At 45.6% G+C, this 15,354-nt stretch overlaps 1 protein-coding gene across 3 annotated transcripts in view; it reads right to left on the bottom strand.

Annotated features, from left to right (window-relative positions):
* BICD2 (BICD cargo adaptor 2) overlaps positions 1–15,354 on the bottom strand; it is a 92,564-nt gene extending 77,210 nt beyond the window's left edge. For all 3 annotated transcript variants that reach the window (XM_065074946.1, XM_065074947.1, XM_065074948.1), the window contains exon 1: positions 14,915–15,354. In XM_065074946.1, the coding sequence (XP_064931018.1) occupies positions 14,915–15,154 (240 nt within the window). In that variant the 5' untranslated portion in view covers positions 15,155–15,354. The remainder of the gene's footprint in view (positions 1–14,914) is intronic.

Below are 15,354 nucleotides of genomic sequence, written 5' to 3'. Positions count from 1 at the left end.
ATATTTTGCCTATTGAGTCTGAGTCAAATGTGGCTGTAATGAAGCCAGTGTCAAAGCTGCAGGTGGGAACCAGAAGATGTAGCAAGCCCTCAAACTGCACCAGAGAGCCAGAAGAATCAGCGGACCCACTGTGTTCCTGCTCACCAGCATGCTCTGGGCCCTTTCCATCCATCCCAGCCCCGAAGCATGGCAAGGTGAGCCTCACTTGTTGTCAGGCGGAAAGCGCAGCCTCTCCTCGCGGTTCGTACCGCCGGCGCACGCTGTTGTGCGGCAGCTTCCCAGCAGAACATCCCCTCTCTGCCGCCGCTCACCCTCGCCCCAGAGAAACCGCCGCTTGGCCAAGACACACAAGCACCAAGCTATTAACGTTAAAATCTGCTGCAAGATCACCATCGGCTCTCCCCCTCTGACAAACTTAGCTCTCCTGCAAAGATAAACTTCCCGTTGAAGTCTGCTGGTATTTACAGGCAGTCCCAGGGGAGCCAGACAGCTCTGCTGGCTGCATGTTGCTTATCCTGGGGCAGAACAACATTCCTTCCTGCTAACTATGCTTTAGATAAAGTAGCCTTGGCCAAGGCTTATCGTTTTATTTTTAAGCCAGTTGTGCATATACTTTTACACCTGGCATTTCTATAATGTTAACATAATGAACAGAGAAATTACCACATAGTATTTATTATATAAATAAACCCGTGCAACACAAAACATGGCATACATGCACAACTGAAAGCAACAGGTAATTGCTAACATTTTAAGAAAAACATGACAAGCTTGTTACAGATTAATCATGTTAAATTTTGAATAAACCTCCCTAATATTTTCTTTATTTTACTCTAAGCCTTCAATTTTGAAGTCTTTCAGTAAAAACCCTTCATGAAAGAAGGAGAGACTTCATAAAGGTTACGTTAAGTACTCTGCACTCCAACCGCGGCGATTTCACAATCGGCAACAGGAACGAAACCAAATCAAAGCCCTGAGGGTTTTACAGAGGAACGCGGGAGTTGGCTGGTGACTGTCAAATCCCAACCGCAGCGTCTCCTGGTTCTGTGGACAGCGCGGACAGACCCACAGACCCACCCCAGGTGAACCCCAGCCCCAGAGATTCCCCTCCAAGACCATGAAGACTGTGGCTCTTGAGCGCTCAATACATACAGGGACAAGCAGGAGCGCGAGAGAAACGGCATCCTTTGAGGGGAAAACCAAAAACCATGTAACACAACCCCACAACAAACAAACAGAAAGATCACCCAAAAGGTTTGTTGTTGTTGTTTTCCATGTATTCCCTTTTATCTTCCAAACACAAAGAAATTCTGAGACCAAACTGAACTACCAAAAGGACGCGTATTAAATGAGGAGATTGAATTCAGCAACTGTAAGAAGAAGGGATCTGAACAAAAGGGTCAAACCTTCATGCAATGGAAAGCATGGATGACCAGGAGCCAGAGAACGAGAGAGGCAGCTCTACAACTACCCAGCTCACTTTTGGGAAAGATACCTCCAAAAATCCTTTCACAGATCCAATGAAACTCTCCAGCAAAGTTTATTTGGAAAGCAGAAACAACACCCTTTCCAAAACTTTAGAAGAGTACGGGGGGGTGGGAAAAGAGAGAAAGGGAAGAGTAACGGAACAAGAAGTGACATCCTCCAGCCCCACAGCTCCAGGGAGGACGTTCCTATTGAACACAGTGCTTGGGTACTCGGAGGGAATGTTTTGGTAATACAAAATAAACAAAGATTATAAACAAAGATTTAAGAAAGATTTAACATTACCATTTCAGTCACTAGCTCCTATTCTCACTTTTGCTCTCCTTACCCTTTCCTCCCACTCAACTGGCAGCTACCAAGATCTACCTAAGAGATTGATTTACACATTCTTTCATTATATATTAACAACTCGATGATCATAAACATCTTTCAAAAATCATTCTTAAGAGCAGCAGATTTAAGGTAATAAATGCTTGAGCTTTTTCAGTCTTCTCCTACTGCTAGAATTTCTCAGACATGCAAATGTACACACAGAAAGGAGCAAAAATACAAGCAGCTGCCTCCTGTTGCAAGATATTCACCACACATCTATGCCTTATTAACTTCCAATGTAATACAGAAATCTATTAGTTGTGTGTCATGGGGATATCTGTGTTTACAATTTGGATTGATGCCTTCAAAGAGATTTCTCAATGCAGTTCACCAAGGTCACGTTAAATTAGCCAAGTCCTTCCATTCAGTATTTAATTGCCTGTACTGTAGTGCAAATGCGAGAGAAAGCGCTAATTACATGGACTGTATTTGGGAGTTTTATCAAGAATTGCTTAAGTACATGAAGTTTTACCCGAAAACAAAATTTGGGAATTTCAGGATGTTATTTCCTTTCTCAAAGGTAACAAGAATTAGAAATTCTAACCTTAAACAGAATTAAAGAAGGAATGGATTTAAGATTAAACTCCAGTAGTAGGAAAACAAAGTCTCAAATCCCTTCCCTTCAATTTACCTTCTCACAAATTTAATGAGGGAAATCTGTAAACTAAGGATGCAAGAGGACAGTTTAAAAACTAAGTTTGCTGTTTCAAAAAGCAAAGGAGCGATTCCAATTCCATGAGGTTTTTTCTTGTTTCCAAACGGACAGAATTCAACACACTTCCACTGGTTTATTTGAAACAGCTGTGCTCACAACACAGCCATTCCCATTTCCTGCCCATAAAACATTCCCAACCCATTTAAAATAAAGGAGGGAGGAAAAACAAGACACAAATCTGGTACTGCAACTGCAGAACAAAATCCAAGTGTTCACAGGGGTGTCTCCCTGAACTTCCATGTGCCCACCAAACACCGAGACACGGCTCCAAGGAAATGCTAACATACCACTTTCCTGTTATTGGAGAAGAAAGGTCGTTGCAGTCCTGGTCATTAGGTTTCAGGGTCTGCCTGCATTCCCATTAGATCTCCCGTTTTGTATGTAATTAGAGCAAAACACAGACTACGCTTTTCTGCTGGTTTTAGAAGCGTTGCAACAAAGGGTCTTTGAAAGAGCAAGTTTTAACTCTCATTAAACTCAAAGCAGCTACAGAGTTAAGGGTATGATTTTGTGCATGCATTTGTTTACATAAGGAGCTTAAAAGTATGAACGTCTGTACAAGGTTAGATGCTCAGTTAATACTTCAGACATCCATATACAAAACTGTCTCATGACTATCAGAAGTCTCAAATTATTTTGCATTTAAAACTCCACTACTGGAGTCATGTAACTCATCCTTTTCAGGAGAGAAGGGCAGAATGCAGGGGCACTTCAGGTACTTTCTATTACAGCCTCTGCGGGTGCATGAAAGAAATAAGTCAACCTAACTCTCAATTCCTCCTTCTGCTCTCTTCATTCAAAAAACTGTAGGTGTGAGGGGTTTTGTTTCTTTTAAAGGCACAATTCTTGATATGTTTGCACTGAAGACTGGCAACACTGCAGTGCGCAAAGCCGAGATTTTGGCTATGAGAAACTGTATTTGAGGCTAGACGGGCAGTGCTTTCACGTTAGTCTGCCAGGAATGGGTTTGCTGCACAAGTGTGGGCACAGAGATCAGCACATCCCGTGCGAGCCCAGCACACGGCAGAAAAGGGGTCTTCATGTTTTATTAAGCCCCCTGACTCCAGTTCTGTCTTCTTGCAAGACTGTCATAACTCACCTATGAAACAGTCATATTGGACTGGCCTCTGCTCCCACTGAAGTCCCAGGTGATCTTGTCACAACTGAATAAGCAGATGCTAGAGCAATTTCACTAATTAGGAAAAGTAAATTACAATTCTGCTTTCATTGGCTCTGTGTAACCTTTGCAGTTGACATCAGGCATTAGATAAGTGCTTTCCTGCCCACCTGAAATGGTTTTGATTACAAAAATGCCGGGAGGAAAAGACCATTATATCCTAACACAAGAAGCCTGAAAAACTCAGAGATGTTTGCCAAAACAATGACACAAAAATCAGGCAAGTTTGGATTTAAAATCTTATTAAAGACACACAAGAAATTGTGAATCAAAACGATAAGCCCAGGGTAATACTTGAAACTGCAGTCTACTGTACTTCTCTTTTCTTTCCCATGAGGAAAGCGAGGCCTCCACATAAACACAGAAGCAATGCCAAATAAACCTGACATAGCAAGGGGATTTTCCGACTTAACAAAACGTTCTGGTTTTCATGCACTTGAAGTTAACTCGTTGACACGATTTAGATGCAGATTTTGTGTAGCTATACAGTTATGCTAAAGATCCCACTTTCACATTAGGTGTACTTGTTATGTACACCATAGAACGGATTTTTACATGACAGGATCTCATTCATCTCGAAAACCAACCAGCCATTCAAATTTCAGAACAACCATCCATATTGTTATGAAAGACCAGAAAGCCGGCCGACAAAAGCTAGAGCAGGCGGATTTATTTAAGATCACAAAGCTTATCATTCCATTATAATTGGGAGAAAAGAAAATCGCCGTATTTTTCTAGAGGACAAGGCCGGGACAAAGCCTTCTTAAGGGCACTAACGCTTCAGAGGGTGCACAAAGGTTCGCGTTTTCTTATGTGTTTCGTCACACCAAATATGTTGCTGCATTCAAAATGCAAATTCTTCTTTAAAACCCTCTGCAGCTGTAAGATGTGGGAAAATCTTCCAGTACCGCTGGCTGACAGAATGAAAACCATCACCAAATGTGCAAAATGGACTTGTGCAATGAGAGATGTCAGAGACTGAAGCCACAAAGGTTTGAGGAGAAAACAACACGCATGAAAGAATAGGTGTTTGATGAAGGGAAAAATGACACTTCTTGTTATAGATCAAGCCTCGCTGTTATTGACGTTACAGCTGTTAAATTACGCACCTTTATATAAATTTGAAGGGGACAAAAGAAAATTTGAGCTGGAAATGAATAGATCCATCTTTGTTCCTCACTTCAAGATAATATTATTTATGTGAAAAATTACTGCCTGATTTTAACAGCCAAGAATATTTAATTTTAACTACTTCTTGGTTGAAAAGCAACACTCTATGAAAGCATCACCAAAAGGCAGGCAAGCAGAATTGCTTGCACAGCTGCTGGAACACAGTGAACTAAGACTGGAGTCAGACTGGAGCCTTTATTCACACAGCTATGTGCCTCAGAAAGCTACAGGATTAAACTGTGCCAGAGAAAAGTTTAAATCGGGATCACTGCGAATTATTTCAGCTAAATCAGAGACTAAAATTTATTTAGAGAGGTATGTTTTGGCAAAATCATCTTTCTTCTTTTGATAGTATGTACCAAAGCTGAGGGCACATGCTATACAACGCTGCTTTTTTCCCCTCACTGCCCCTCGCGGACAGTTGCGCTCATCCTACAATAGCTGAGTCCCATTTCGAAGGCCAGAATACCCCTCCAAATGGCATCAGAGCAAACCACAAACTAATTACATGCCGACTGCTTGAAAATGCATTCCCCGTGTTTCCTTCCTAGCATCACAGTGCCACAAAGCTGCTGTCACAGCTGCTGGCAGGGCCCTGGCAAGAGCTGGGTTGTGCTGCACACACCTCACTGGGCATCACAACCAAATCCCTCCTTCAAAACACACACAGCCTTGTGTGGGGGGAGTGCAAGAAAATCCCTTCTGCTCTAGAGACATAAACAGAACAAGCTCCAAACAAACAGGATCCATTCATCATTTGACAACAAAAAGGATTTTGACCTTGAAAAGAGTAAAATCAGATGTAACAAACTCTCTGTGCACAGGAAACAAAGAAACTTCTTTGGTTTTGGCAGGATAGATGGCAGTTGTTTTATTTGTAGCAATAGTGAAGAAATAAGCTTATTCGTTCATTAGGTCAATGCACTTCTGTGCCTCGGGGCTAGAGCTGAACGCCAGGATCGGTCGCTGACAGACAGGACACGCAGAGATAGTTCCCAATGAATTTACTGTAATACTGCCCTGTTGCCTACAGCAGAGCACCCAGCACCACTCCATAGGCTTGCCAAGATCCAGGCTGCACGTTGGCAGCAATTAACGGGCAAAACCAAAAGACTGAAGGAGACAGAGGACTGTGGCATATTGCAGAGGTTGAGACATACACCACAAGTGCAGCACACCACCAGACATGCCATTTGCTTCAGCGAGAGCTTTATCAGTCCCAATACAGTGCAGTCCTCCCTGACCCAAGTGTGAAATACAGCCATGAGAACTGCAGAGAAACCACATCCATTCCCACAGCAAACAGAACCACAGAATGTCAGGGGTTGGAAGGGCCCTGGAAAGCTCATCCAGTGCAATCCCCCCATGGAGCAGGAACACCCAGATGAGGTTACACAGGAAGGTGTCCAGGCGGGTTGGAATGTCTGCACAGAAGGAGACTCCACAACCCCCTGGGCAGCCTGGGCCAGGCTCTGCCACCCTCACCGGGAAGAAGTTCCTTCTCAAATTTAAGTGAACCTCCTGTGTTCCAGTTTGCACCCATTGCCCCTTGTCCTGTCACTGGTTGTCACCAGAAGAGCCTGGCTCCATCCTCCTGACACTCCCCCTTTCCATATTGATCCCCAGGAATGAGTCCCCCCTCAGTCTCCTCTTGTCCAGCTCCAGAGCCCCAGCTCCCTCAGCCTTTCCTCACACGGGAGATGCTCCACTCCCTTCAGCATCTTGGTGGCTGCGCTGGACTCTCTCCAGCAGTTCCCTGTCCTGCTGGAACTGAGGGGCCACAACTGGACACAATATTCCAGGTGTGGTCTCCCCAGGGCAGAGCAGAGGGGCAGGAGAACCTCTCTGACCTACTGACCACCCCCTTCTAACCCACCCCAGGTACCATTGGCCTTCCTGGCCACAAGGGCACAGTGCTGGCTCATGGTCACCCTGCTGTCCCCAGGACCCCCAGGTTGCTCCAACTATTTCTGGGCCAAAGATTCCCACTGAGGCCCATGAGCAGACACACAGACCCCAGAGCCAAACAGTTTTCTGTGTAAAGGACCCTCTACATGTGACATGGGTCCCTGCTTCCCCAGAGCCACAGTGCCAAATCCCACTGGTTCATGGGCAAGCCAGACCGCAGCCTTTAGCAGATTCTTCAGGTAGTCTGCAACCTTCAGGTGCCATTTGCCCCCTCCAAAGCGATGCCTGTGTGGGGGGCGAGCCTGGCACACGGGGGGTGTGGAGTCAGACTCCCCTGCCTGGCCTGTATTTCAGTCAGAGTAGGGAAAACAGATGGCAAGAGAGGAGGGGAAGGAAAGCAGGAGGCGGAAAGAAGACAGACAAGAGCTAAAGGAAGGGGAAAATGAGAAAAAAGGAGCAGCTCTGTAGCGATTACACTTAAAACTTCAGCTATTCTCTGAAATGGATGCTCCTGCATTCATTTGGATGGCAAAGTTTATTTATGTCACTTCCCTCTGCTAAGGTTTTGTGGATCATATTTCAAACCCACATTATATTCCTCTGTTGCTGGGTTACCAGATCTGAACAAACAATTCTCCGCAGTCTGCCAAAAGCAGAGAAAGCAAGCAAATGAATGCCTGGAGGATGCATCACACTCTGGAAGTCATCTTGTGGCCCCACGCTGCTACAGATTAGTCACAACCTCACATACAGTAGAGTGAAAGAGGAAATGGTGAATCCATTAACTCCGGGGCAGCACGCAGACCCAGCAACTGCTATTCCCACCCACTCGCCCCTTTTTAGGGAAACGAGGCAATTTTCCAAGTCATTATAATTTTCTTTCACATTAGAAGAAAAATGGTCCTAAATTCAAAGAGATAAATGAAGTATTAACATCCCTGAAACTACTGAGTTTGTTTCAGCAGATGCTGAAATGGCAAGCGAGAGTTGTGATTTGAAATGAGTAAACTGCAGTTATCACCCTAGCAGAGCTGCGTGAAAACTCCCATGTGACAAAACACCAATGACTGTGGGTTTGAGACCTTCAGTTTCCAGGCGGGACCTCTGCCACACCAGGGGCTGCACAAGCTTCTGCTTCAGGGCTGTGGGAACATGCAGCCGTCACCCACGCAGCGGTGCCCACTAGTAACCCCCAGCAATACCGCTTTGAAGAAGGCTGCCCTGCAGCATCTGCAGAGAGAGGCTGCAGCATGCGGTACTTGAACTGGTGTTTCTGGTGCTGCTTTGTGGCTTGAGCCACCAAGATGCTGAAGGGAGTGGAGGATCTCCCGTGTGAGGAAAGGCTGAGGGAGCTGGGGCTCTGGAGCTGGACAAGAGGAGACTGAGGGGGGACTCATCCATGGGGATCAATATGGAAAGGGGGAGTGTCAGGAGGATGGAGCCAGGCTCTTCTGGTGACAACCAGTGACAGGACAAGGGGCAATGGGTGCAAACTGGAACACAGGAGGTTCCACTGAAAGATGAGAAGAAACTTGTTCCTGGTGAGGGTGGCAGAGCCTGGCCCAGGCTGCCCAGGGAGGTTGTGGAGTCTCCTTCTGTGCAGACATTCCAACCCGCCTGGACACCTTCCTGTGCGACCTCATCTGGGTGTTCCTGCTCCATGGGGGGATTGCACTGGATGAGCTTTCCAGGGCCCTTCCAGCTCCTGACATTTTGTGATTCTGTGGGTTCCTGCCCCAGCTGCTGAGCCCTTTGCCATGTTTTCCAAATGACCCGGCAGCCCCTCCATCCCACCCATGGAGCCTCAGCTCTGCAGTGCCCTCAGCCCGGACTGAGCACTGAAGGATGCCAAATGTAAGTCTCTAATATGAACAGCCTACCTGAGTAAAGACAAAAAGCGCTGCAAGAGAGACTACATCCCAATACAGACCCTCACCATACCCTCCAGCCTGATGGTGATGCTGTTGCCACCATCGAACTGAGCAGCAAAACTTGCTTAAGACGCTCTTCTCGTCACCTGTTTGCTGTTGCTGTAGCATGCTGCTGGTGAGGTGGTACCTGCACAACCACACACAGCATGTCTGTGAACCAAATTGGGGAAGAGACTTAATTCAAAACCAAAAAGGATCTGTTAACAAAAAAACAACAACTAAAAAAACAAAAACAACAACAAAGTAAAAGAATAAAGAGGAAAATCTGGCTCTGTTCCATAGTGCAGTTGCCTGTATCCCCTCCACCAGGACAGCAAACACTCAGTGCTGCCACACTTCCAGAGGAAAAATACGTAGCAAATGGAATTACTGCTGCCAAACTTTTCTTTCATGAAACCTTGGGTTTAATCTAATGTAGAAAATTAGAAACAAATCATGTAATGTTTGCTGGAAGGTCAGGGACAGGCCTCATTCTGGGCCAAGCCAAAAACAAGCATCACAAAACAAAAATGAAACACCCCATTTCACCAAGACCCAGCTCTCAGCTCAGCCGACAGCACCTTAGGGAAAACCACTAGTCCAGAAACATAGAGGTTTTTTAATAATTCCACCTAAAGGTCCTTACTGTTGACCCAAATATTTATAGATGTTCTATTACACAAGGTATAGTGAATTTTATCAGAAAAGCCCAAGAAGAAAACTTGGCAATTTTACAATAAATAATATCAAATCATCACTTTGAGAACGTTATTATTTCTGATTTTTAAGAAAGGTCGTTCAAGCAATAGTGGCAAAGAAAATGAAGTTAGCAACATGAAGCCTTACGGGTTACTATTTCTAGTACAGCAGGAAAAACTGGAATGTTCAGCTCTTCGGGCTTTGTTTTTTCCAGAATAAGGATATGTAAGAAAAGTAGCTTTTCCAAAACCCTGCATTAAGTGTCTATATACCACTGTAGAGAACAGATTAAATTACAGGTGGCTCTATTCTTAACGTAAACCAAGTATAATTTATCAAAATATAAGAAGCTTAGTTTACATGGGAATATTTTGCTTACCCCAACTGCAGTTTTCAGTCTGATTTTACACTCGAGACAGCAATTCTGTTCTCTTCTTACATTCCAAGTGTGGCACGTGTTGGAGTCCAAGTAACAATCACTATTAAATCCACAAGGCATGTTCACAGCAGTATAACTATTTTCCATTAGTATGTGCAAAACTGGTATCAGTTCCCCAACATCAATTTGTACTTGTACTTTTCTTACTCCGGATTTACATTCATATAACCAGAACTGAGTTTTGTCTAAAAACAAAAAGAAATCAAAGCAAACCAAACAAAATAACCCAACACAAAATAATTCCTTTACTTCATGTGCTAAACCTTTGGTTTTAACAGCACTGGAAGGGTAGAGGTAATCTCAAGTGTCATTCCAGTCCTTCCCTTTCAGCAGGAATCAATGTGACACCTGAATATCTGGTAGGAGACTGCAGAGGTGTATCTGAGGCCTTAGAGGTATTACTACAGAATATCATTATTTACCACCATTAAATGGAAAGACTTGGCCAATCCAGCACTGAACTATGAGCACAGAGGATTTAATCCCAGCCTGCTTCTGACTTATTAGGTGACTATAGGCTGGCCATTTCTTCCCTCTTTGTCCTTATATTCCAACACACAAAATGAGCATAGCAGTACAACAGCATAATTGGTAAAAGGCTTTGAAAATGGATACATCCAGTGAAGAAAATCACTGCTACTTCAGTAACCAGCTTATATGTCTGTTTATAAGGTATGCGGCATTATATAAGGTATACAGGAAAGGGAACAATTTCTCCTCCATTTTTGAAGGTGCACAGTTAAAGCATTAAGCCAGTCTGAATAAAGTATCACATATCCAATTAATCGTTACATATGTAAGCGAATTAAGCAAAGCAAAACTTCCACTAGTGACCACAGATACTGTACAGTCCACTAAGCATAATAAATATTACACCTGGGAATGCATCACCTCAGTTGCATAGTACATCACCCCTTCGCTTAATGGGAAATTAAGCAGCAAGGTGCTGTTTGAATCTTTCTTTCAAAGACAGTTTCCAAGCCTACCCGGGAATCCTCTACAGAGAATTCACATCATGGCATAAAGTCAATACATGATCCTTAAAGACAAAAAACAGAAACAAGAGTCACTGCCACCCTACAGAGAAATGCAGAGGCATGTACAGAGCAATGCCACCCTTTGTTGTAAGCTTCCCCCACCTCCCTTAAACAACATATACATCACATTAATTGTGCTGTACTGACACATGCTTTTAGACTTTAAGGACAGCCGCAATCGACTTGCATACTTTTACATTATTATAGAAATAAATTATTCATCATATAATGCCTGTGCTTTCCAAGGGATTTCAATGCAAGTAGACCACCACCAATACAACATAACCACCTAACCAGAAAGGAGCTTTGGACAGCAGCCGGTTTCATAACCAAGCTAATAGTTATAAATCTAACTGACGTCTCAAAAGCAGCGTGAAAGTACTGAATGAAGCAGATAACTCCTTTTCCAATCTAATATTCCACACCGCTTTCCTCTGCTAATCATCAGGAATGCCAATAACTGAATCTCAGACAATCACTTCTGTGAGCTGGAGCACACAAAGAGCTGATCCTACGTTATCTTCCCTGTAACTACAGAAATCCCGGCTCCAGCAGGTAGGCAGCCCTATAATTTCTACAATTAGCACCATCACAGACAAAGGCTCACAGGGTGACTTGCTAGTTGAACACAGCCTACAGAAACAAATCCTTATTACTTCACCTCCTAGAGGGGAAAAAAAATAACAATAAAACTTAGATGTATACAATGTGATGCAGTATTTCACTACAAGAAAACCAGTAGCTTATTGCTCTGAACTAGGGAAAACTTATTTATCTACAGTGTTTAAAAGTTTGAAATCAATTCCTTTTTACAAAAGCAAAGGTGGGACTCAAGATAACAAATTAGTTTACCTGGGAGACAGTTGGTATTCAAATTTAGTTCTCTCAAATGAATGTGACAGAAGAAATGAAGCACAAATTACCATAATACATATGAGATCAAAACAGCATGCAAACAGGTAAAAGGACAAACTCAGGGAAGACTCGACAATGTATCAAGGACCCTGACTAAAGTCAGGCTGGTGTGGAGCCCCAGTGCAAGGGCAGGACAGCTGCCCAGTTTCACCAGTAGGACTTGGACTGCAAATACTGGCTGCACACGGACAGCCTTACAAAATGGGTACAGCTCTGAGGATGCCATCTGTGTTTACCAAAGGGATAAAACTGTGGAGGTGAAGGCTATGAAATTCTGCCACAGCCAGGGATGGGGTCAGGTAGGAGAACCTGGCCAGAAATCTATGGAAGATCTGGCAACTGCAGCAGAAAAGCCTGTTCTTTCAACAAAATATGTTACAAAGTTCCCATGCTCAGAGCCCATTTAACTACAGTATGAACAGGGCCGTGATATGGGGTGCCTCATAACATTAAACAAATTAAAGTATATCCAAACCTACAACGCCCAGCAGGACAGAAAGCTTGGCCGTGTGCCTGCACAGCACTCAGCATAACATGGCCTTGTGCTACTGAAGTCTCCAGATGTAGTAGAGCAGAACAACACAACATTATTTATAGAGACTAGAATTGCTGTATTTTAAAAGGCTGCAAGATGTCACAGTTAAGGAGCAAGAGATGTAAAGCGCTCCTGTTCTAGTCAGACATGCCACCATCAACCCCGTGTCTTTCCCAAGAACAACCGCAGGTAACCCAAGGTGGAGTCCCTGTAGGTTGGAGCTTGATGTGTAGCGAGTCTTGCACGCAAGGCTCCTCCAGCCGAGCCTGGGAAAAGCAAGAAGTTGCATAAACAGCAAAGCTGATAAACTCCTCTTCTGAGGCATGCTTCATGCATTTGCTAGAGGTTTACAAGATATAATGCAGACCAGATTCCTCCACAGCATCACAAGAAAGCTAGAGGAGCAATGCTTTTTCCCTGCGTAGGTTAACTAGCAGAGTACTCAAGCTGTTCCCAAAACTGTATGCCTCCCAGGTTTTGACTTAATTACAACGGGACACGCACACACAAAGGAAATCCTTCAGAAAGTTAAAAGCAAAAAGGAATGAATCATTGCTGATCCTGCCATTTTCATTTTTTTCAAGTCTTTTACAAGCTTCTGAAGTGCTACAGGCCTAAAAGAATGAAAAGAAGTTGTCTTCAAGCCTTTTTCCATCAAAAAGCCAACGCATGTAATGCCCAAGTGTTCACAGCACAGCCCCGTGAATAAAGCGCTGCTTGTGACGGAGGCAACCAGGCTCCCTCCCGTGGGTCAGGCACCGGCTTGCTCAAGATGCTGGGCCACTCCCTTCACCTCTCAATGCCACATTTCCCATCCCACCTACCAAACGGGTTTACTGACTTCTCTTTCCCTTTAGCACAAGTTCTATTGCGCTCACCTTCTTTTCAAGGCTCCTCTACCCTCGACTCTCACGTAGCATCTCTGCTACTGTATGCTGCTGTAACCACCTTTGTCTCAAGTGGCTTTAGTTAGAGCAGTTCATCAGTTCAGCTTGCATATTTAGTTAACAAGTTCATAGCCATGTAATTCAAAGTAATTAACCTCTTTTCTTTATGCTTCTTTAACATAATAAAAGCAGAATAAAGTTTTATTTACAAGACCAAAAGAAACACAGGATGCAGGAAGTGAGGGCGTTGACAGACTCAGCTGAATTTGTAGCAGTTTGTTTACTTCCCATTTGAAACCGGGTATTTTGACTTACTTGAAATCCATTTCCAACTGAATGAGTTTAAACCAAAAACCCATAAGATACAGTTTGCACCGGTCAAATAAACCCACATATATTCACCTCTTAGGCTGTATAAAATCTTTTGCAATCAAGACAAGGCCTAAATCACTTGAAAATAAGCACGGGGTTTGCCTGCACAGAAACAATCACCAGAATAACCAAAGGTACAGGCAGACAAACGAGTTCCCATGGGACATGCTAAGCAGCAGATTGGCAGGGGATGAGCTGCGCTCTCATAAGGAAAGCCAGCCATGTGTCTACATATTCTGGCAAGGGAGTGCCACTCCATGCACAGACTCTTCCTGAGGCAGCACTTTTCCTGTGTTCTAGACCTGGAGAAGATCTTGCACGAGAATGGTATTAGGAAAAAATTCTTCCCAGAAAGGGTTGTCAGGCACTGGAACAGGCTGCCCAGGGCAGTGGTGGAGTCACCATCCCTGGAGGGGTTTAAAAGGCACATAGATGAGGGTCTTAGGGACATGGGTTAGTGCTAGAGTTGGGTTATGGTTGGACTCGATGACCCTGAGGGTCTTTTCCAAATGAAAGGATTCTATGATGTATGTGACAGCTGACCTAAGAAAACAGTATTTCTTCCGACAAACCTTAGTCCCTGTACAGATGAGATCTGAAATTTAATAATAATAATAATAATAATAATAATAATAATAATAATAATAATAATGATAATCCAACAACAGGGAGCTGCATCAAACCAAAGCTGTGTGAACTAAAGCTCGCTATATTATTGTCGTGCTGCTCGGCATGAAGGAAGCCATTAACACCAACGCCAAGACTTCTCGCTCCGCACAACAGCAGGGATGTGACAGCCGCCAAAGAGGCGTCCGGGCCCGCCGAGCCCCGGCGCTGCCCCCGGCCCTGCCCCGCCCGGGTCCCCGCTCCCCGCCGGGCGGCCGAGCGGCTCCGCTCCCGCTGCGGCCCGAGGCGAAACGGGCCGGGAAGAGAAAGAAGAGCATTGACGCGGTGCTCCCCCACGCCTCCCTGGCACAGGAGAGCGGTCAGGGGCACAAAAGCCTTTCTATTTTTTTTTCTTTTTTTTTCCCCCTTCCTTTCCCGGCGGGTTTAACCTCGCAGTCCGGAGCAAGAGCGAGGCCTGGGCGCTCTCCTCCAAATTCTGCGGGAGGGCGGGGGGAGGTTCGCCCTCCGGCGGCCTCACAGCAGCGCCGGGGCGCCTCAGCCCACCATCCCCGGGCTCCGAGCCGGCCATCTGTCCTGCTCGCTCCTTCCCCGAGCCGCCTTTGTCCCCTCGCCCGCCGCGGCCGGGCCCGGGCCGCCCCGCGGGGCAGGCACCTGCCGCCGCCTCACCTCCTTCAGCTGCTCCATCTCGCTGCGGATGGTCTCGTATTCCAGCTCCAGCTCCTCGTACTGCTGCTTCAGCTGCTGCTTCTCCTCCAGCACGGCCAGCCCGTACTCCGCCGCCTGGATCTTCTCCCGGGTGGTCTCGCCCAGCTCCTGGAAGAGCCGCTTGATCTCGCTCCGCAGCCACTCGGGCTCCGACTCCATCACCAGCCTGGCGTACTCCTCTTCCTCCATGGCCAGAGACATGTCGACGGCCCCCGGCCGAGGCAGGCGGGCGGGCGGGCGGGCGAAAAGGCGAACGCGCAGCCCGTGTGCCGCTCCTAGCAGCGGCGCGGCCCGCGGGCGGCCATGGCAGAGCCCGCTCGGGCTGCCATCAACGGGCGAGGCGCCCGCTGCGCTGCGCCGCAGAGCCCCTCACGCCGCGCCGCCGCCGCTGCGGAACTCAG

The sequence above is a fragment of the Columba livia genome, chromosome 10 (assembly GCF_036013475.1).
Source record: "Columba livia isolate bColLiv1 breed racing homer chromosome 10, bColLiv1.pat.W.v2, whole genome shotgun sequence".
NCBI classification, from domain to species: Eukaryota; Metazoa; Chordata; class Aves; order Columbiformes; family Columbidae; genus Columba; species Columba livia.
Note: the sequence above shows the minus strand (reverse complement) of the source record. Positions and strands in the feature narration are given on the sequence as shown.